Raw genomic sequence first — 23,584 nt, forward strand, 5'->3', positions numbered from 1 at the left:
CTCCAACTTGCAGTACAGCAGTAAAGAGTGATTGAAGTTTATCAGAGCATAAGTCACATGACTGGAGGCAGCCGAGAAATTGACAATATGTCTAGCCCCATGTCAGATTTCAAAATTGAAAATAACAAATTGTGTTTGCTCTTTTGAAAAATGGATTTCAGTGCAGAATTCTGCTGGAGCAGCACTATTAACAGATGTGTTTTGAAAAAAAAAAAACATGTTTTCCCATGACAGTATCCCTTTAAGTATACAGGTAACCCTTAAACCCCTTATGCGGACTTTCCTTAATGCAAGTAGCTGAATAGGAAAACGGTTCAGATCTAGATTGCAACAGTGCAAACAGAACATATTGTTTCACATCTGAGAAAACCATTTTGTGTATATTTGTCCAGTATTAAAAAGTGTAAATCAGTTCTGCACATTTCTATTTATTTTCTGGTTATGCTGTGGAAACGGTTTCCAGAGAAAAAATATGGCTGATTGTAAGCTCTGTAAAATTATTATTATATTTATAATACTTATTATAAGAATCTAGCTTACAGTAAATGAATGTTAAATGCAGCATAACTTACTGGTGCTTTGTAAATATGTGACAATATAAACACTGCATGTGTATACAAGGACTAAAATGAAAATGAACGTGTTGGTTCACAACAACATTATACATTAAAACACAAAATATTTTTTTGACTTCTAGAAATACCTTGCAACCGGAGTTGCACATTTCTGATGCATTCCTATATTATTAGAATTAGAAAGGTTTTTGCAATTGCATAATCGTTTTGCAGGTTCACAAAGCTTCTGCCTGTATTATATTTCAAACAAATAGTTCACTATGACCCTGAACAGTCCAGGAAACAAGTGTAAATGGGATAATTTCTCATCTGGCATGGTTTAGAAATATTTTACACTTCAAAAACATCCTATTGTAATGCATATTATACAGGGGTGATATCTATACTGAAGAGTTTTTTGCTCTCTTGGGAAAGTCAATTATGTATTTACTTCTTGACATTTTTCTTGGAAAATAAGAATGAAAGTGTTCAACAAAGTCAACTATAGATTATTTTAACCAAATATCCCACAGCATATTTTCAGTTCACTCAACGCCTAATTTGCCAAGCTATTGAAATTCTTAAGTAGTTAAAACAGAGACTACCTCATTGGATACATCCACAACCAAGTTATCATCACTTTTGTCTCCATCACTGTCCTGAAAGATATAAAATGAAAAAAAAAAAGTTTAGACAACTTTCAAAATATATTCAAAAGGATAAAAAATACCCAAAACAAACAAGATATCAATGTTGAGAGTTTATGATCTTTGTTTTGTAGCCTCAGCTATTTTTAACCACAATCAACTGCAGATCAGAATTAGAAGTATAAAAGTATAAAATTATTAGTATAAAATACTGTGTTGAGAGCACCCATTCACTGCTTGCTTGCTTGCATTTAAACTTTATTTTACTTGGAACTTCTATATTGCTTCTTTCAACCAAAGGTATTTGACACTATTTAAATGTTGAAATAAATGTTAAAACATTTCTCAACAACCTATGCAATAAATGTTAACTTAGTTTAGAAAAATAAATGTTGTGTTTGCTACTTGCCATAAAAACTGCAAGAAGCTCATATTTCAGTGCACTCTGTTCCAGTAAGGCTGTATGCCTAATATAACCATAGCCATCTACCAATAATTCTCCAATAAATCTTCCACTGATTATTTTATGTGACACCTATTCACACCTAGTTTGGGTAGCCCTCTGGTTAACCATAACAGTGAATTGGACAGGCACAGGGTCACCGTGAATTTTGGCATGAAAATGCATACAGTGGCATTTCTTCTCCACTTGGTGTGTGTGCAGACAGGATGATCCCATGCCTGTGTCAGTGCACACACATGCAGGGGGAGAAGAGCAGTGAATTGGCTTTTCAATTCCCATGGAATACCAGCTGGTAAGTGGTATATACTACTAATACTAAACAATATGAATACAAGAAGAAAAAAATAGTCCTGTAGAGATTTGGGGATCGATAGTCAAGTATGTCAGTAGTGATGAACACCAAGGAATGACAGAGGACTAAGCTCCCTTATTTCATGAATTTGGTATCTACTGTGGGTATATGTGGCTTTAAATATAATGTGCGGTTACCCTGCACATTGTATTAACTTTTGTTTGCATCACAAACTTTACTACGGCTTATATATATCAGTTGCTGTATAGTAATTGGGACAGACATTTGACATAAATAGGACAAAAACGCACAGGCTTAAATAGCAGATAACAAATATGCTGAGTAGAATACAATGGGTTTTGTTCTTCCACAGGAAGATAAACAGGGTTTATCTTCCTGTGCCTTTATATGATGACTGTACCTCTAATGTATAATAAGACATTAGCTGCCAAGAAATTAATTGCAAAGAATTTGCAAGTGCTGGATAATTGGACACAATAAAACACTTTCACTTTGTAAGGTTTCTGGTCTGGAGGACAAAGAATAACCATGCAGATAAAAATGGAATATATTTAAAATGATGAGAAAGTACATAATGGTGTAATGGTAATATGTCAAAGTACACAACGATCATATGCACACGTGATCTCCACCTGCCACAGGCAGTGCATTTCCCCTATTAAAATACATGGGGAAGTGTCTTCAGATGGGAAAGAAGTGTTTTTAACCACTGCAGTGCCTGCAAGGACCATTGTTTTAAAACACACAAACTTACTTTACATTGCCAAAAAATGATAAGGCCCTAGCTAACAATGCACAAAGGATGTTTATTTTTAAATTTGTCTGCAGGTGCTGAAATACCGCTTTGCTGAACAAAGTCAATCTGCAGTGGGTCTATTTAAAGTAAAACCATCTAGTGGCCAAAGCAGGAAGAACTATTTTCCTGGAGCGTAGTGGATGCCTATGCCAAGACAAGCAATATGCTAGCTTACAATCAAATATATAAAATGTAGATATGCTGCTGGAAAGTTTTGCATATGGTCTTAACACCTGCCTCGTATTTAACTACCTATTTAAGGGAAGGTGTTCGAAAGATAAAAGTTACAAGTAGTTTAGGTTAGGGATGCACCGAATCCACTATTTTGGATTCGGCCGAACCCCCGAATCCTTTGCGAACGATTCGGCCGAATACCTAACCGAGTCAGAACCCTAATTTGCATATGCAAATTAGGGGTAGGAAGGGGAAAACATTTTTTACTTCCTTGTTTTCTGACAAAAAGTCACGCAATTTCCCTCAACGGCCCTAATTTGCATATGCAAATGAGGATTCGGATTGGCCGGGCAGAAGGATTCAGCCGAATCCGAATCCTGCTGAAAAAGGCAGAATCCCGAACCGAATCCTGGATTCGGTGCATCCCTAGTTTAGGTCCTTCCTTTGAATCTGTAATTGTTTGACACAGTTATGAAGCAAAATAAATAAATAAAATGTACTTGGTTTATTCTGGCTGATGTCTCTGTCTTAACTGCTATAGTTGCATTTTAAATTTGCTATTCACTTACATAGTGACTGGAATCCTTGTCCTCCATCTTTCTTTTTTTGATGTCATTAGAATAGTCGGGACCATTCCTTCTTTTATCATTGCCTCGCAGGCTTTCAGAAACCAAGAGAGAATTACTCTGGAAAAGCAAAACAAATGAAGATCAGGGTTCAGACATTCTTTTGTCAAACAGTTCCAAACTCACAAACTATAAATGGAATGTAACAGGCATTACCTGAATGTGATACCTACAGCTAAAACTGATCAACGGCGTTACAATTCATTAGACTTTAGGTTCTGTCATTCAAGCAACACTAGCAGCTTAACCAAAAGAACACTATCGTACATTATATTATATTCTGCCATTACTTTTTAAGAAGAAAATTAGCACCATATTGTTAAATATTCTAGATATGATCATGAAACATAGCAGACTCAACTTTGCTCTAAAGTCTTGGTTAATTACCATAGAGGTTTGTTATTTGTAAAGTTGGAGTTGCTCTACTATCATATGCCAGAGCACCTATTTCACCTTCAGGCTGCTGTAGTGTATTGTGAATCACACTGTTATGCTTCAGAAATATTCATCACGAAAGAGCATCTGCAGATTCAGTAGATATTGCCACAGTAATAGGTAGGTATATGACACAGCACCGCCAATGCAGGAATTTAATTAAAAAAGCCTTGATAAAAGGCAGAGATAAGGCCTGAAACGTTGCTTTGTTACAGGTCGGAAGCCATATGCTCCAATAAAGGCTTTTTAAATGAAATTCCTGCATTGGCAGTGCTAGGTCATATATTGGAGTACCGTAATTAAAGTGGGGAGTGGACCATCATTCACGGGCACTTGCAACCAATGAACCGTTGGTTGCTGACTAAACTACAACAAAAATGTCATACGGGGGAAATATGGTGCTACAGTATTTCATCTGCTCATGCTCAGGAGGCACCTAGCCTATTGCTTGTGATTGCTGCTTGGAATTGTGGGCTGCCACGTCTTTAAGGGACAATCACCGGAGTCCATTTACATACAGCCAATTGCCTCAAGATGAAATTGGGGCCTGATTGTGTTGTGTTTTTTTTGCCCCATTTAATGAATAAAAACAACCCTGTGTGCCAGACCATCCAAAATTCTATCCACAAAACAGAAAAAGTTTTTTTATAAATTGAACCAAATTTAAGTCTAAAACATCACCCATTTATCCAGCTTCCATCTGGTGGGAAATATAGAACCAAATTGTGTATAGATGAATATAAAAGCTTCATATTTGGCTGGTAATTTGAACCAACTATTACTTGGTAAGGTACCTTTAGGCTAAGGCCACACTAGGCGATAGCGCCGCGATTTGACTCGCGGCGACTTTTCGCCACGACTTTTAAGCCGCAATCGCTGGGGAAACTTTTGCGCTGGCGTCTATGGGGAATCGCGAAAAATCGCCAGCGTAAAAACACACGCGGCGATCTTTTCTCTACTGTCGCTCGAAATTGCCTCGCTAGGCGATTTCGAGCGAAAATAGAAAAAAGATCGCCGCGTGTGTTTTTACACTGGCGATTTTTCGCGATTCCCCATAGACGCCAGCGCAAAAGTTTCCCCAGCGATTGCGGCTTAAAAGTCGCGGCGAAAAGTCGCCGCGAGTCAAATCGCTGCGCTATCGCCTAGTGTGGCCTTAGCCTTAGGATGGAGATCATCTGCTATTACCTTGTGTTGCCTGTGTCACGGTTTAGGTTTCTTATTCTGATAATACTTCACAAAACCCTCGTTAGTTTGGCATGTTTGGAGATTTTATCAAATAGAGGGCATGATATGCTCTGGTAGTTTTAGGGCTTTATTAGCACTACAATAGGCCTTGCACAAAGCTCTACTCCACATATAAAATAGTTCCCTTTGAAAGCATCAGTACAAACATTTTTCTAAAATCATGTCAAATACTAATGCTTCTGAACTGGTTAATCCACCTGAAAAGTTACTCATACTTATACCTTCAGTGGAGGTTGGAGTTAGAGGTGCAGTAGGTGAGGGTAACCAAAAAATAACTTGGATTTACTTCCAGGGAAATTGCCATCTTTTGTGCGATTAAAAAGATGGCACATTTGAAAATGCGAAGTATATTAAATGGTGGCTGCTCATAGGGCTAGTGTAGCATCTCACAGGCAGAACAGTCCTCCAGACTCAAATTGCATTTTAGGTTGTGGGTTGACTCCTTACTTGCAGTCTTAAGGAAAACTACTCCCAACAAATAGGTAGCCAAATCATCATCAATAATATGTAGACATCCATCAAAATGTAGCTATTTTTTATTGCCTGTACCGGCCTATCCCATACATTTTTTTTTTTTTTTTTTTTTTTTTAAGTCATTTGATCATCAAGTAAGGTCGAGATAGTTCACTGCATTCGCTGCAACTGCTGCATAGACATTCACTGCTTAAAGAATGTGGGGTTGGCAAGATTTTAAATAAGAACACACTTATTGTTATTGATTTGTGTGTGGCTAATAATTACTAGGGCACTTTTTGTGAATTGTGAAAATGTTTAATCTTTATATAAACAGAGAACCATTCTTTAGATAAGTAACTAATTATTGTACACACTGCACTGTAAACATAAGGACTGAATGATTCAAATCACTGGGGTAACAACAAGGTATTGATCTCAAATAGCTTGGAGGGCAATAAAGGACTAATGCATTTGCATTTCTATATGGCCTAACTATGATGTCACGTCAGGAGAGAGGAAGGGGAGAGGGATGAAATGATAAATGATAGCAGGAATGTGTCTGACAGATGCTGTAATAATACCCTGCAGAAACAAAACACACAAAAAAACCTTGCAGATGAAAGGGTTTGTGGTTTTTGTGCCAGATGAGCTTTGTAACCAAAGTAAACTGCTAATTCACTTAATTAAATCCTTCGCAGAATGCATTGCAATAAAATGTACAGCTGAAATGGCAGCAAGGGGTTACAAAAAAGGTACCCTTAAACAGCCAGGCTATTTTTTCACAAGAAGAAAAATAAAATTATAAATTCAACAAAAAAAACCCAATAAAACCAAAGTTAAAGCTGTGATAGCAAAAAAAAAAATAGACATAAGTACAGTGGGATAAGTAAAGTGGGATGGGTGCTTTTATTTATTTTTTATAACATCTGCTGCTTTTTTGTAATTACTATGAAGGGATTTCCAAAGCTTGTGTTAAATGGAAAATAAAAGGAAGTAGAAACCGTGGCTAATTAAAACCTACACTTGCTTTGAAATACCAAGTACAGGTAAGGTATCTATAACCCAGAACGTATGTAAGTTCTGAAATATTCAATTGCTAAATTACACCAGTGCAGTTACAAATAGTAACCAATCAGCAGATAACTTATCAGTCTAGCTCAAGTTAGAAAACAAGATGAACAGCACTGGTACGATTTAGTAGCCATGTTAGTAAATAAGCCTCTGTGGTCTTTGAAGTGATGAATCAGAGGTTTAAAAGAAAATGATAATGTTTTCAATGAATGATGTTACTTACTGTTCCTGGCTCTCTGTCTGCTCTCGGAGAAACCCAGAAATGCACGGACATGTCCAATCAGACATATGGGCAAGAACAGAAAAAAGGAGGAATAATTAGAACACTAGTCCCAGAATGTTTTAAAATGGATTTTATTTTTAAAGCATTCACATTTCTCATACAGCGATATTTCTCAAGTTACACAAAAGTATAAAATTCATTTACAATAGGCAACAAACCCTGTTTTGTAAAACAGAACAAATAAAAGTGCAGATGTGTCAGTTTCTAATTGCATAAGGTATAAATCAGCTGGGAAAAAACTAATATCTTGATAGAAAATGCCAATTTTACAAATAATGTAACCATCTAACAAGGCAGGAAAACAAGTTTAATTTTCAAGTCTCACTGCCTGATGTAAAGGCTGAGCCCCACCACGCAGGAACTGATAAGTGCAAAAGAAAATGGCTCCTGCAGACATTCTAAAAAGTAAAACATGCAACGTTATTAAATCTGAAACTGTAACATCATATTCTCATCTTCAGAATAGTGTCCAGGGTGACATGGTTACATTGGCCTTCTATTTGTTCTATAACTTTCATCTCAAGACAATGGGAGTTGCTGGACAGCTATGGTATGACATCAACAGAAAAGAAAGCAAAAGTGCACAAAGCATAGCATTATTCTGGCATTGGTATTGATAGCGTTGAAGATTTGAGAATATGTGTTGCAGTGCAGACCCACAAAGCAGCATGTCATGTCCTAAACTCAATTAGATGACAGAAGAGAGACATCCTTATAATTATTCCTTAAACATTACAACACATCACATTATATGGTTTTCTAAGTAGAGCTGTCTTTGTACAATCAAGCTGCATGTGATAAGCAAAAGTTGGCACTGTATGATAAACACTTAGCTTTAAAAGTCAAACACGTAAAGGTTACAGTATGTGGCTTAATTTGCCAACAAACAATACCTGTGAGTGACTAAATGTTTTACATGATTAGCTACGAGTACTGCTTTATAGAGGATGACAAGAATTGAAGAGAAAGTGTCCAAACTAAAAATAAATACATGCTAATAGGGCTTGCCCTGCCTCTCACCTCTATGGTGGTCTGAATCATGGTGCTTCTTGTCATCTTTCATGGCTAGATGAGACTGGCCACTGAGAGCACTAGAAAGGGCAAGAAGGCCGGCACTACTTCCCAGAGGTGGAATTCCTGGGGGTTGAAGACCTGATGGATGTGGTGTCAGAGGCACTGGTGGTCCGTGACTGTGGGAGAGATGCTGGGCCTGTAACTGCTGCTGCTGTTGTAATCATACATTTCAAACAGACCATATAAAGAGAAATGGTAGAGAAAAGGAAAACAAGTTTAGTCAAGATTAGATGTAAAACACAAACAATTGGCAAATATATGCTTCAAGCACAGACACACAACTAAAGAAATCAGATTTCTAATTTAGAGCAAGTGAACAAGAGGCATTTGCATTGATGCAACACTTTTGTAAATAGTAAGTGCAAGGCTAATGGCACATGGGAGCAATTTTCAAAGGAAAAATTGGAAGCTCTCCTTTTAGAGCCATAATCACTCCCATGTGCCATAAGACACAAAGTAATCATTAAAACTCTTTATCAGAGACCAAGGTTTTAATCTCTGTAAAAACTGCAATTATGGAAGGCCTGTAGGCCACTGCCCTTAAAGGGAAAATAACCGACATAGACCCAGTGTCTTAAAAACTTACGTTAAGTCTTCTTAACTCAGCATTAAATAATGCGGTAATTTTAGGTTACTTAGAAGACCTAGTTTTCACCAAATTACATTTTCCAGGCTGGTTTTGTACACTAAGGCTCCAAGATACAATACATGTGATATTGTTTTGTAAAAAAGGAATGTTCTACCAAGTACTACACAAAAAAATATTTTGACATCACTTTGCAAGGAGTCCGGCTTCAGGCTTGTAAATCCCACTTTAATCATACTACCCCCACACAGCATGTCTTTTTACAAACATTTTACGGAGCTAGAAGTCCCCTGATCAGGTCAGTGACGGATTACTAAAAGGGCTTCAAAAATCCTAGGGCTGTAGAAAAGCCAAAAGTTTGCACATCAGCCTTATAAAGATACTAATACAGTTTCCTGTAAGTCCTTCTTAGTTGCAATAAAGAGTTGCACTTACAGTACAGCTATGTATTACAAAGTGCCAATCTAACATAATAAACATTCTAGACTGATTAAAAATCCTGTAAGGCTATAAATCAAAACATTTAACGGAGCCTCAAACACATGCACATTGAGCTTATTTCTCTATACATATTGTTCATTGTAAAGAAATATGTGAGCTAGCGGTTTTGAGCACTGCCATGTATAATGTAAAATATGCAGTCTAGTTATTTATAGGCTTTCCAAGGATTAACTAGATACACTCAATAGGTTAACCTTATCCTCTTAAGCTTCACACACTACAATCCTAGATATAGTGGAGATCTAAAGCCAAGTTGAAAAATAAACCAACATTTTGCTAATCCTTCAACCAATCACATAATGCAAAGTTGGCCTGTTAGGAAGCAGGCAACTCTATCCAGTGGTGTTGGCCCAGAGAAAGCAGGCAACATTGTCAGAATAGTCAACACAAAAACATCAGAACAGATAACAACTTAGGACCTGTGAGACAAATAATGAACAATTCATATTAGTGTAATCACATAAGAGCAGCTCACTAATACCGCTATTTTACAGGCATGGGTATCAAAATCAGCAGAATTCTGCACTGAAATCAATTTCTCAAAAGAGCAAACAGATTTTTTTATATTCAATTTTGAAATCTGACATGGGGCTAGACATATTGTTAATTTCCCAGCTGCCCCAAGTCATGTGACTTGTGCTCTGATAAACTTCAATCACTCTTTGTGTGTACTGCAAGTTAGAGTGATATCACCCCCTCCCTTTTTCCACCCAGCAGCCAAACAAAAGAACAATGGGAAGGTGACCAGATAACAGCTTCCTAACACAAGATAACAGCTGCCTGGAAGATCTAAGAACAACACTCAATAGTAAAATTCCATGTCCCACTGAGACACATTCAGTTACATTGAGAAGGAAAAACAGCAGCCTGCCAGAAAGCATTTCTCTCCTAAAGTGCAGGCACAAGTCACATGACTGGGGGCAGCTGGGAAATTGACAAAATAGCTAGCCCCATGTCAGATTTCAAAATTGAATATAAAAAAAAAAAATCTGTTTGCTCTTTTGAGAAATGGATTTCAGTGCAGAATTCTGCTGGAGTAGCACTATTAACTGATGCATTTTGAAAAAAACATGTTTTCCGAAGACAGCATCCCTTTAAGGTTTTTTTCATTGCAGCTTCAAATGTGTTCGGACTATCTGAATATTCTACTTTGCGACACTTCATAGGAGGAACACACATAATTAAGTCTCTCTGTCTGTATCACTGGCCAAGCACAGTAACGATCACAAGCAATAAAATATTTGTTTGGGTGGTTGGCTTTCATTTAATGTTGCAGAAATATTTAGGCCACAACCACAGATTTGGAGCTGCTGGGAAACCAAACCACACACTGCAGAGAATTACGTCTGGCTTATTTGCATTATAAAACTCATGATCTTTCACACTCATAATAGCTGTCTAAACCGTTAAATTACTATTTCTTTTCATAGTGTGAAAGACGCTGCTCCTTCAGAGCATGGCTCCCCCCTATTGTTCTGCATACTAAGTCGGACTACTGAACAATGCTGACAGCTGCTATCCAACTGGGCAGCGTTTACTTTCAGTGCAGCTGCTGCTTGTAGTAACAGACAGGCTCCTGCTGCCTCCTCCCCTCTTGGGAGACTGGTTGACACACTGCATGTTCAATGAAGGAGAGCAAAGGGCTACTGAATTGTCATCCCAATTTTCTGGTACTTTGAATCTCTGGGATCCTTAAAAAAAGTCTCTTTTAAAGAAAAATCAATCTTATGTCAAAATGTGAAACTTCTTGCAAGACAAAGTCAAATTACAGATTGCCTAAATGATGCCAAGAGCAGATTGCTTAGATAGCATACATGCAGGATGAGCTCCGAAGGGCAACTTAAGAGCAGCTAGAAAAGCTTGATTTTATGATTTGAGATGCCATTGTATTTTACAGCCACTTCACTAGAGGTAAAAGCACGGATTGCTAAAGCAAGGGATGTCAAAGGAATAGTGATTCACTGCTGTTTCCAGCATCCTCAGTCAATAGGTGGCAAAGGATTGTGGTTAACACCTAATGGTCTGAAAATTCAACATTATCAACAGAAAGCACACGGTATACAATAATGGTGTCTTATAGACACCATGAAACCAACACAGACATACATTTCCGATGTGGTTCAACAGCTGTTCAAATGCAAGAACAAGACTGCATGTTGGGGAGGAAATCATGGAGAGCTTGGGGGTGCAGGGAAGGTTAGGGAATGTTTCTGCAAGGCTAAGCTGTCAAGTGTAATAAAGCAGCTTGAATAAAATGTAAGCTGAAAATCCACTGAAGCTCCCCATTTCAGGGAGGAAAAAGCTATTAAAAGGAAATGAAGGTCACCCTCCCAGTTTATTTCACCTAATTGACTGCCAATGGCTTACCACAGGCAAACCAACTGCAGATCTGCAATTGAGAAACTGATGAAAGGAGAGTTTTCAAGCGGAGACTCATTCTTTTTATCAGTTCTAATCCTCCTGCGCTCTTATGCTTTTTTTTTTCCCTTCCATCTCCAGTTGGGATGTAATTTTAAGCACAGATGGATTAACAGGTCCCATTGTCTGTAGACGTCATCGAACTATGGCACTGTTAATCCATAAAGCAACATGTCTAATTATCATTACAAAGTGTTTTAGAGAACCATAAAGACCAGCAGGGCATCTTCTCACAAGCAATTACCATAAATTGATAAATGAGTAATTTGAATCAGCTCAAGCCGTTTACATGAATAAAATCAGAAAGGACAGCTCCTTGTTTCATCTACTTCTTTTGCTTGAGCTGGACAGACAGAAAAACAGCAGAAATATTGGAGATTTGATGTGGCGGGAATTATTGAATTCACACAGAGGGAAGAATGCATGGTTCACTGAATTCATTAATGCGTAACAAATGACTTGTGATTGACAGGGTAAGAATTAACCAATCAACATATTTCAAGATAGGTGCCACAGTGAAATTCCAGGAACCCGACCCCCCCCCCAACATTATGTTATTCAATTAATACACTGTCCAGGGCAATGCCCAAATGATGTTTGTGAATGCCAATTCAAAGCTGTATGATGAAGGGGAATGGCTGACCATTTAAAAGAGGGCTAATTCATCAAAGTCTATCTCCTGCTGCTTAAATGAGTGTGGGGGAGGGGGCTTTAGTGTATTTTTGGTTAATAAAAGGAGGGGGGGCATGACTGATTAACTGTTATTTATAATAAGATTTCAATTTCAACTACAGTTGAGAATCCACAGGATCTTAAGAGGCTGTAACTATATCAAGTCAAAACTGAAATCTTTGAGGGTCACAATGCATCTCCATGGGGTTACCTATGAAATAATAAAAATACAGTAAAATGCAGGGGCATTGCTGAAGACACTCACAGTAGACAATGGCTCAATTTCAGATGATTTTGGTACATTTCTCTAATCTACCAAAACTTTGCCATTGCCTAAGGAATCACAGTGAATAGTTACGCAAGGCCTGTGTTGCTTGGAGGACATGCAGAAATACTAATAGGTAGGTGCAAAGGAAAACATTTTTCTTTAAACCATTGTCCACTTCTATAGGGGGGTGTGAAACATACAACCTGCTCATAGTTACTATACACTTTTGGTTCCTTGGTCATAGTTCAATGGTTCCTATAAATATGTCCTGGACTTAAATATCTTAATATGCATTTATTATGAAGCGATGAAAAATAAGGAATTTTAAATTAAAACTTTTTTTCAGTTCAGTTGGTTTTGGATAGGTCACCGGAAATAAAGACCTTTTCCAATTACTTTCTATTTGTGATGGATTTTTTTATATTGAAGTGTAAAGTTTCGTTTTTCACCTTCTAAAGCAGGAGGGGGGGGGGTTGCCAACTCTTTAACTGTTATAAATAGATCTATTTAGTTGACACATTTCACAAACACAGAGAGTAGTGCTACACAATCAAGCTCACCACTTTTTCTAACGTTGGATGCCGACTGTGACTGTCTGCTCAGGTCCAGTTCCAATTCCAATACAAATTTCAGCAGCACTCCGGTATAGTGAAAGATAATTTATTTGTGCAAGTAAATAAATTATCTTTCACTATACCGGAGTGCTGCTGAATTTGTATTTAGTTGATACATTTCATATCTTTGTCCCTGCTGAGCAGAATACCAGAGTTCCATTAAAAGCAGCTGTTGATTGATACAATAGTTGCTAATATTCCACAGATACTGCTGAGAAATGAATCAACTAAATGGATCAAATTGTGACAGTTCAGAATCTGCTCCGAGCTGCCAGACAAACACCAGACAGATACATTAAACTTTGAACTTCAATTTTGGAAAAAACAGTAAAAAATAAAAGATGAAAAGTAATGTTTATGGTTAACAATCTGAAAACAATTGAACTGAAAAAAAGTGTTTGGAAGGTGAACAACCCCTATAATATGTGATGTTTTTACAACTCTGCAGAAAAGATTCCCTAGCCTCAACCACACACAGATTCACATTACCTCATGATCCTCATCTCTTACCTAAATGTGATTACTTGGGATTTATTTACATTTAAGGGTCTGGCCACACGGGCAGATTCAGGGAGATTAGTCGCCAGTCGACATATCTGCTCTTCTTCGCAGCGACTAATCTCCTCGATCTGCCTTCCGCCGGTTAAAATGTAAATCGCATGGGGGCAGGCACACAGAGCACTTTGTTTTCCCAGGTTGCCCGACGTTTCCTCGTGTGCCTGTCCCCAGGCGATTTACATTTTAGCCGGCGGAAGGCAGATCGGGGAGATTAGTCGCCACGAAGAAGATGAGATTTGTCGCCTGACGACTAATCTCCTCGTATATGCCCGTGTGGCCAGACCCTAATACCCAATGCCCAAATTTAATACCCAAGTCATGATTTTTTTAGTGAAGAAGCATCAGGTTGTGGGCAGACAGTCATTTTACACGTTAGGCTCACATCTCCTCTATAGAGAATCTGAGTCCTCCTTTGCTTCCTTTGGTGTAGGCAGTGGAACATGCATACTGGCATTCTTTTGCATTTGTATGTGTTTGCATAAAAGTGGTTAATTAAATGACAATTTCTGAAAGCCAAGGTGGAAGCTAAAAAGGAACCACATATACAGTTGCTTTAACAAAATCTTCCATAACCTTAGAAAACATGGGAAAGTGGGCATCATCTGGGTTATCTATCTAGTTCAGAAATATTTGTTAAAGAATAATTAAAAGAACAATTTTAGTAAAGCACACCACACAATTTTTACACAATCAAATGACAAAAAAAGGTAAAGAAAGCTGGTTATACACACTGTAGGAGGTAGACCTGGAAGGCCACGTACCCCGATGATGGCATTTAGTTCTGCCATTGTCACTTGTTTGGCACGCTCTACGGCTTGAGCCACCTGTTGTTGGTGCTGCAGGTAAAAAGAAAAAAAAAATTGGGTTATCACCACTTTATGCACAAATCAAATTTAGAACATAACAAGGACTTGTAAATAAAAGATTGCTAAATAGACACATATAATTTAAAGGGCCAGTAGAATCTATAATAATTCTGTGTCTCCTTGGGTGTGCATGATGAATGAAACTATCCACTAGGTTAATTTGGGCTGAGTGGAGTCTCTCTCAAGACCATTAATGAGCAGGTAATTCATCAGGTTTACTTCAGCTTAGCAAGCACAACACTTCCCATTTAGAGCACCACCCATTAGCATTAAAAATCTTTGCTTGACATATCAGATAATGAACAAATAAAGACACAGAAAGAAGACTCTATGGAGCACTGTATACAATCTTCTTTGCCTGTCATCCTCCCTCTTGTCACAAGGTATTGCACTTTAGACATTCAGCTAAATATGTGAGTCAGTTTTCTTCTGCAGCTTGGTCCACAATCTGTTACATAGAATTGCAGGGGGTTCTACACAGCATAACCAGAACAGATGTTCTTTATACTTACGCCTTGCAATAAAATTAACATTGTGAAGCTAACTAATTTGCAAATAGAGAAGTAGCATAATAGCACATTAGCTACCAGTTTTTTTACTCTCCTCCTTTTTAAATACTTACTTCCTGAGATAGAAATGGGATAACTTGTGCACAAATGGTATTTAATCGTTTGGCAATTTCTGTCTGTAAAAGGAAATAAAACATGAGGTTAGCATACAACTTGCTAAAAAAAAAAAAAAAAAAAAAAAAATCCCTCCAACTCTGTTCTTATTTGTTGCGTTAATGTTAGTACTTATGAGATGTGTTTCAATTATGATTAAATTAAAGGTTATCTGTGCATAAATATTCCTTTCCACATTTTTGTGCCAGTTGCCATGTTGTTTAAGACAGTCTCCACAGACTATAGTTCTATTAATTTCTGGTCAGCATCTGGCCCTATTTTGTGTTGCTATGTCAATTTGACAAGGCAAGCAATATGGAAGCTTCCATGGATGAGTATTAATGCGAATATACCCTTGAAATCGGATGGAAATTAAACCTTTACTTATACTGGCATGAGACCTGTTATCCAGAATGCCTGGGACGGATCTTTCCCTAATTTGGATCTTCATACCTTAAGTCTACTAGAAAATCATGTAAGCATAAAACTAACCCAGAAGGCTGGTTCGGCCTCCACCAAGAATTAAATTATACCCTAGTTTGCACCAAGTACAATGTTTTGTTTTATTACTACAGAGAAAAATAAAATACATTTTGATTATTTTGAAAAAAATTTAGTCTATGGGAGATGGCCTTTCTGTAATTCGAAGCTTTCTGGATAACAGGTTTCAGGATAACGGATCCCATACCTGTATATAGCAGACTACATGTAATAATACAATTTGCATAAAAAATCTACAGTCGTCTATAGTGAGGACAAAACATTCATGAACATTTTATTTCAAGAGTTGAAGGTTGAAGCATTGCCATGAACTGTAACCCAACAAGTAGTTTGCTTTCCTTATTTTATCTAAACTATGCCAGTAAAATCATATCTTGAGATGCTACATTAATTTACAGGGTGCTTACAAACTTCTGCATTGCAATCCCAATACAAACCCCTACATAGATTGCAAATCCCTCAACACAAAAAGAATGCCTTTCCCAAGATTGCACTTGTTACAAACCTCATGAGTGAACATGCAACTGACAGTTACACTACTAATCCCATGCCACACTGGGTTGACCTGACAAGACTTACACTTACAAATTAAATCAAAACATTAAAAAAAATGCTGCCATTTAATAACAGTTGACCATTCACAGAGGTTTCTGAGTAGTTTACTGTTCAATTCTTTGGATGAAAAGGATCAATGAGCAATATGTGTGAAATAAAAAAATGAAAGTGGAGAAAAATTGAGACCGATTTGATCAAAATTAAAAAAAAAAAAAAAAAAATAAGCAACAAGATCAAGGAAAGCATTATTCGCGAAAAAACTGCTCTAGCAGACAAAACAGTAATAACTGTCCAAGCTCTTTGGCATCACAAACTACAGCCTACAGCATCAGGAAAAGGCTCTTGTATCTGTATGGCAGCTCTTAAGCATCTCAAGAGCCCTTCATTGTTTATGTTCTTAATGCAGAGTCTCTCGAGTGCGATCATTTTTAATAGCAGGCGCAAGTGTACAGCCTATCAAAGAGTAGCAATGCAAGTTCAGGCATTGGTTATTCTAGTTGAATGATGGTCTTGGCTTATTTGCAAATGACAAGCTTTAGCAACACCCTCTTCTCAAGAGCTGCCCTCCTATCTGAAGCATCATTATATTAAACAGGGAAGAATTCAGTTGCATTTTTTAAAATGAACCAGAATGACAGAGCAGGAAGAGAGTCTGTTCAGTATTTTTAGCTACTCTTCTTGGCAAACAATGGCTCAAGTGATTGACCTGTTGCTTGGATTGTGAGTACACATTTCAATTTGACATTTATTTCAAGCGGATTTTTCAGGCCCACTCTTGCTGTTGTAAAGGTATACATACATTACATACATTATATACACATACAGCAAGGGTTGGGCCAGTGCTGCACCATACGCACCAGCCAGGTAAGGCAACAAGACACTCACAAGCTCCCTACCCCACAGGCTCAGCCCACTCTACAAGCGAGCGGAGGGATAAACCTGCCTCTGCGTTGGAGCATCTGGATCTCCAGAAGCCTGCCCCCTATCCCTGGCCCAGAACACCAGCCTGTGCACTTACTTGGCCACAGCTCATCTCTAGCGCGAGTCCCCGCAGGTGCCACAAGACTGCAAAGGTGGGGAGGCTGCAGTAGGAGGAACTATACCCGTCACCATGCTGCCCGCTGCCTCTGATGACGTCACATCATGAAGGCACTGTGAGTGAGCGGGAGGTGACGGGGAGATGTGGGCCGAGTAGGCGAATGGTGTGCGTACGCAGGAGCGAGTGTTCTGCTGAAGCACAGCCATTCGCGTCATTGACATTGCCACACTTGGGCTTTATTTGTTCAACTTTTACAAAGGAGCTAGCATCTCATCTTTCAGTTATAGGGGCAAATTTACTAAGAGCCGAAAATACGCTAGCGACGCCTTCGCCAGGCGATGTTTCACCAGGGTGCCGCTAATTCCCCAAAAACCCGAAGTTGCGCTCAGGGAGGCGAGAGATAGCCAAGTTGCGCTAGCGTTAATTTGTCAAGCAAAGCGGTGTTATGCTAGCGATGCCTAATTTGCATTTTTTGGGACTTTCAAATTTTTTTGAAGCAAGCCCTATCTACTCTATTGCACTTCGCCTGGTCTGAGGTGGCGAAGGCAAGTCTGGCACAAGAGGCAACTCTCAGTTAAATTTGCAAGTTAGTGAATTAGCGTAGTTACGTCCTTTCGCCATAGCGCAACTTCGCCTGACCTAAGGATGCGAAGTAGCGATAGTAACCAAATGACGGCATGCTTGCGAATTTGCGCTAGCCGATTCGCGCTTTAGTGAATTTGCCCCATAGCCTTTTGTGTGTAAACATTCACCCGCCCCTACCCCGAAAAGAAGGGGTGCTGCTTAAGAACTCATGTGCCTGATTACCGTATATTGGGATGAGAAGTGTCTGGCAGGGACATTGCCCTAAATTACTCAATTTTACAATTTCTATAAATGTACAAAACATGCATTTCCCTAAACTAAAAACAATGTTGCTGAACAGATAAAAAGCACCTTCAATACTACCCCACCAATCCAAGTCTGGGTTCAAAAAAATGGCTCATTGATTTTCAATAATAGAAAGATACAATGGACTTTCTGCCATTTTTTTCCAATGTTAACATTGAAAACCACAAAGGAATAAAGGTCAATGTTGCACTTTTTGTCATTACTGAATCATTTGAGATAATCTATGTGGCAGATGAGAGAAAAATCGAAGCCAGTGAGAATGCTGCAAATGGCTTATTGACCTCAGAGCAATTTTCATCTCCATCTGTTTAACAGCAGTCATATGAACACAATGTGTGCAGAATACAATTTATTTTTAGATTTGCGCTGTTCACTTTAAATGTTGAACTCATTATGTAAAACAGGAACCATTTACTAATGAAAACAAAAAAAATGTAAAGCTTGTATAATTTTATAAATACACATTCTACCATTTACAGTTAATGGTACTTTACAGCGACCCAATAAGCTATTAAATAACAGTACACAAAAATATATGTATTAGAAACTAATTTGGAAATTACTAGATAAATCAAGTAAACTCCTCCACAGTATGAAATAAACAAAGTTTTAACAGGACCAATTAAAAGTGATAAATTAAACAGGAGCCCCTACATTATATCAATGTCAAACAGCATGTCAGTCGAACAATCAATTCAAGTTTAGGCATCTGCCAATTTCTTTGTTCCCAGACAAGCTTTAAAATTATTTTATTGCTCAAAATTTCATTTGTTCCAGACCGTGTCACCATGACAACGCTGGCTAACCCAGCGAATCATTTGGGTAATTGGATATCTTATCTCTCTATTGCACTAAAATCAAATGATTCAACTACAATTGCAGCAGCCAATCAAATTTACAGGCCTCCCGAGTAAAAGGCTTAGGAAAGTAGCCACATTCATCTCCTCTTTACTGGCATATTAACTGGTATATGACAAACTGCAGAGGTTGGCTTTCAAAGTGCATTTGGGATTAAGCACCATTATCTCAAATTGAGCCCCCTCTACATACATTTGTTTCTTTCCTTTTATGCACGATGAACTGTGAATCGTTTTAATAGAGTGCAGCCAAGATCTAGTCATTCTCACGGTCATAACATAAAAACTTGCTGCAGTTCCAGATTGCAAGATTACCAAGAGTTTTCATGTAAAGCTTTAAAATTACTGTTCCATTATATATTCCGTGATTTTTTAAAGCTTGCAGTATGGTACAATTTGGAATTGCAGAGAAATTGTACATGTTAAAAAACTTAAGTAAGAGCATAGTCATAATTGACCCATGCCTTTGTATACTCGTGCTATTTTAGCCTTTAATTGAATGAGTGGAAACACTTGCACTGGAAGCACCAATTCTTTCAGTTCTACACAAAATCATACGGTTTTCATTGGCCTTACACACTGAAATCCTTAACATAGGCATATCCCAGCATAACCACTGTCACCGCTATCACACCATCAGAGTTGATAGATCTTGCTAACATGTATATATACTATATAGGCACATACCAAGTGAAAACGGGTTGTATGGTTTGAACTACGGACCGTTTTCAATAAAAAGATCATATATCATATGTATGCATCTTCATATACCCTGGGACACGTCACTTAATGGGTTGACTTGTTCCTAATAAGTTATAGATAATTTTTGCAATATACAGTAACTTTTTGCATCAGCAGGGGAACTTTACTGGTGGTCACACAGTCATATTAGTGTCTGGTAATGAGGGGGGAAAAACGGTGTTGTAATTTGCGGATTTTAATTGGTGCAGACTTGGGACTGATCAGTAAATCTGACAAAACACGACAATAACTAGGGTTCTACATCAGAATCGCTCATTTTCAGGCCTGCTAACAGAGACTAGGGATTGATTAAAGAGAAGGCCAATCTGTTGGGTCATTAATCAGCATGAACCAATCTGCTTTAAAGGAACAGTAACAGCAAAAAAAATAAATAAAAGTGTTTAAGAGGAATGACAATATAATTTACTGTTGCTCACTGGTAAAACTGCAGTAAACTCTAGTTTATACAAACAATCTGCTGTGTGGCCATGGGGCCAGCCATTCAAGCAAAGTATACACAATTTTTGAAGAATCCCATTGCACACTACAGAGCTTATCTGTTATCTGCTGTTTATATTGTACCTTTTCTCATATTTCAGCTGTGAATAGCTGCCCCATGGCTACACAGCAGCTTGTTTACATAAACTATAGTAGAGTTTTTGAAGCAAATACACCAGTTTTAGGGTAAGGGCACACGGGCAGATTCATTGCCCCGCAGCAAAATTGCATCTTCTTCGGGGTGACAATCTCCTGAACTACCTTCCCCTAGCCTACAATGAAAAATCGTCAGTGGGATGGAACTCGCGGTGCTTCGTTTTCCGAAGTCACCTCACGAGTAAACTTCAGAAAACGAAGCGACACTAGTACCAAGCACTCGATAATCTCATCACTTTCGGCGCTGTTCCAGGACACGATTAGCAGACTACAGCATCGGTGCAAAAGGTAGGCTTTATTTCAACACACACATGGTTGGGATTTACAGCGGTGGGTGTGCAGGGCTGATTGACTTACGCGTTTCTTGCCGGATCTCCCGGCACTTCCTCAGAGTCGACACTAGTACCACTCCGCTGGCGACTTTTCATTATAGCCGGTAGAAAGTAGGGGAAGGCAGTTCAGGGAGATTGTCGCCCCGAAGAAGAGGCGATTTGTAGCTGGGGCGATTAATCTCCCCGAATCTGCCCTTACCAGTACAGGGCAACACTAAATTATGGCAGGATACGTCTGAACGCTGCTCTCGCAGGAAGCAGGCCACTTCACGCGGATATTGGTACTTTCAAAGGAACGTTTAGCGCATACACCGACGCTGTCCAAGTCTGACTCGGAGGAAGTGCAGAGTGTTTGGCAAGAAATGCGTAAGTAAAAAGCGCAACCACTGCACAATGTTTGTACCACACAGTGTGTTCTAATAAAGCCAATTTTTAAATTATTATGGTCCTCCTTGGGAGTCTTGGAAAGCGCCAGTGAATGCAGAAACGTTCCTTTGCAACACAATTATATTGGCATTCTTATAAAACACTAATTTTTTGGTGTTATGGTTCCTTTAACTTGCTTATTTATATGGCTCAATGCATATGGGGATAATCTGGTGGGAGGGGCCCTAAGCATTCTATGGCGAATCACAGTTGCCAAATGCATCAAAGGCAATGGGTGTTTTTCACACGACAGTTTCTCAAGCCATGCAACATTTTTTCACTACTCTGTGGGTGTTTTTTCTCAGGGAAATGAGGCAAAATATTTTGCTCATCCCTAGTAAAAGGAAGAGGATTGATCCTTGGTGCTCACTGGAATAACCCGGGCGGTGCAGTTTCTGCCAAACTTTTGGCACCCCCCAAGTATACCATGTCTTTCCGTCTCTTTTAAAGGAGGTGAAAATAAAACACATATTAAATAAAAGAATGGTTTTAATCAAATATGTGGTAATTAGCTAAAAAAAAAAACAGCCATCTTACAGCAGAACCAAGATAGCCACTTGGCGATTATGCAGAAGAAGAAAAAAAAATCGTAGAGCACACCATCCCAAAATTTGAAACACTTACGTAATTAAAAACGAGTGGCTGCTGTGAAAAAGAAAAAAAAAAAACACCCAAGGTGTTTTGGAAAACTTAATCATAGACTATGGCTTTAATATTTATTATTAAAGGAGGGTTTTTAATCGAAGTCATTTTTGCCCATAGTGAAGTACATGATTCGTCACTCTACTCAACTCCAGTTTACTAAGCCATCATACATAAAGAACAGCCTGCAGAAGCCATAGAGCAGTTAAAGTAAATAAGTGCACTCACTATCAGTGGTAAAGACTGCTGAGATAAAGACAATTGACAGGTAAAAGGCTCTTGTCAAGATCTTGAGAGCTTTTGCTCTTGTACATCTTGAGCATGTCAGAACGTTCAATTACAGTTCCAAACTGGATAATCTTCAGGTACTATAGAAGCCTGCAAGGCATTTAACTTACAACTGCAGAGTTTTGTTGTGTCTGATATGGGCATTACAAGACAAACTTTATGCATACCGTATTTAGGGTCCCCTAATACTGTGCCCCTACAAAAATAATATTACCTAAAAAGCAAACCTTTTAATGCAGCTGGGTGGCTGGAAAAACCTATGGAAACACATGAGTAAGCAATATGGTGACCAACAACTGTCCAACAGGCCCTGTTAGTTCAACAATATTCTAGACAAAAAATATTATACAGTACTAAATTATAGTAAAACTAAAGCTAAGCAAAGACGTTTCTAGCTATTAATGTAACTAGAAATGCTACACTTTTGGTTTTTCACATACATTTTAGCAGAGAAGATTCTTGCCTCCAAATATACCCAGTTATTTCCCTTTTCTATTTCATATCACATGTTTAGGGCTGCTGTCTGCTACCTGAGTTTAGGACCAACTCACAATATACAGTATATAAAATTCATAATACTGTAAACAGAGGATTCATAATTCAGCTACATCACAGCATAGAAACCAGCGCATTCAACAATGGAATTACAAAAATGTGCTGCAGCATCAGTGAGAGATGTAATCTCAGTTTTAACACCACACTAAAGTTGACTTTTCTTTGTTCCCTACCTGATGCCACTGTCATCCATAATCTCCCCCTCAATGCCAACCAGTAGTGATGGGCATATCTTCGCCACAAATTCATAAAACGGCAGAAAAGTTGCCAAATGCACTGAAGCCAGTTTTTCTAACCGCGCAAAAATTTAACCAGAAGTTATTCTTTCCATTCTAAAATTACAGGCACAATATTCTGATAAATCACGCAAAACTGAAAAATATGTTACACGTATAAACCACTGAAACATACATGAATGCTTTGTTGTGCAAATTTAGCAAATAAATTATTCTAAATTTGATCTTTAGGAGCTGTGCTTTAGATGAAAATATAGATCTACATATAGAATATAATTTAGCATTAACATATACACAATGATTTGGCCAAAAACCAAACCAATTAAGATCTAACTGCAATACAGTTGTGATGAGACAGCTGTGGTCAGATCAGCTAATTACCAAGGCCATACCTTCTGAGATCCTAAGTAGGCAGCAATGAGAGGCCTTCATAAACATTTTTGGTTCCCCCATCAAATGAACCAATTTCTACACATTAACTACAAACATAAAGATCATGACATTTCCAAACAATGGTTTGGCACTAACGTCAAAGCTTCCATGATACTGACCATCTATTTTCAAACAGAAACCATACATTTTTTA

The 23,584-nt window shown here is 38.2% G+C and overlaps 1 protein-coding gene across 5 annotated transcripts in view; it reads right to left on the reverse strand.

Annotated features, from left to right (window-relative positions):
- LOC108706979 (transducin-like enhancer protein 1) overlaps window positions 1–23,584 on the reverse strand; it is a 52,521-nt gene that overhangs the window by 19,991 nt on the left and 8,946 nt on the right. For 2 of the 5 annotated variants that reach the window (XM_018243858.2, XM_041580153.1), the window contains exons 5-10: window positions 15,243–15,305; window positions 14,486–14,590; window positions 8,084–8,288; window positions 7,004–7,020; window positions 3,517–3,633; window positions 1,160–1,213 (exon numbers count right to left, since the gene is read on the reverse strand). In XM_018243858.2, the coding sequence (XP_018099347.1) occupies window positions 1,160–1,213; window positions 3,517–3,633; window positions 7,004–7,020; window positions 8,084–8,288; window positions 14,486–14,590; window positions 15,243–15,305 (561 nt within the window). The remainder of the gene's footprint in view (window positions 1–1,159; window positions 1,214–3,516; window positions 3,634–7,003; window positions 7,021–8,083; window positions 8,289–14,485; window positions 14,591–15,242; window positions 15,306–23,584) is intronic. The other 3 variants (XM_018243862.2, XM_018243860.2, XM_018243861.2) reach the window with 3 other exon arrangements.

This window comes from Xenopus laevis, chromosome 1S (genome assembly GCF_017654675.1).
Source record: "Xenopus laevis strain J_2021 chromosome 1S, Xenopus_laevis_v10.1, whole genome shotgun sequence".
Classification (NCBI taxonomy): Eukaryota; Metazoa; Chordata; class Amphibia; order Anura; family Pipidae; genus Xenopus; species Xenopus laevis.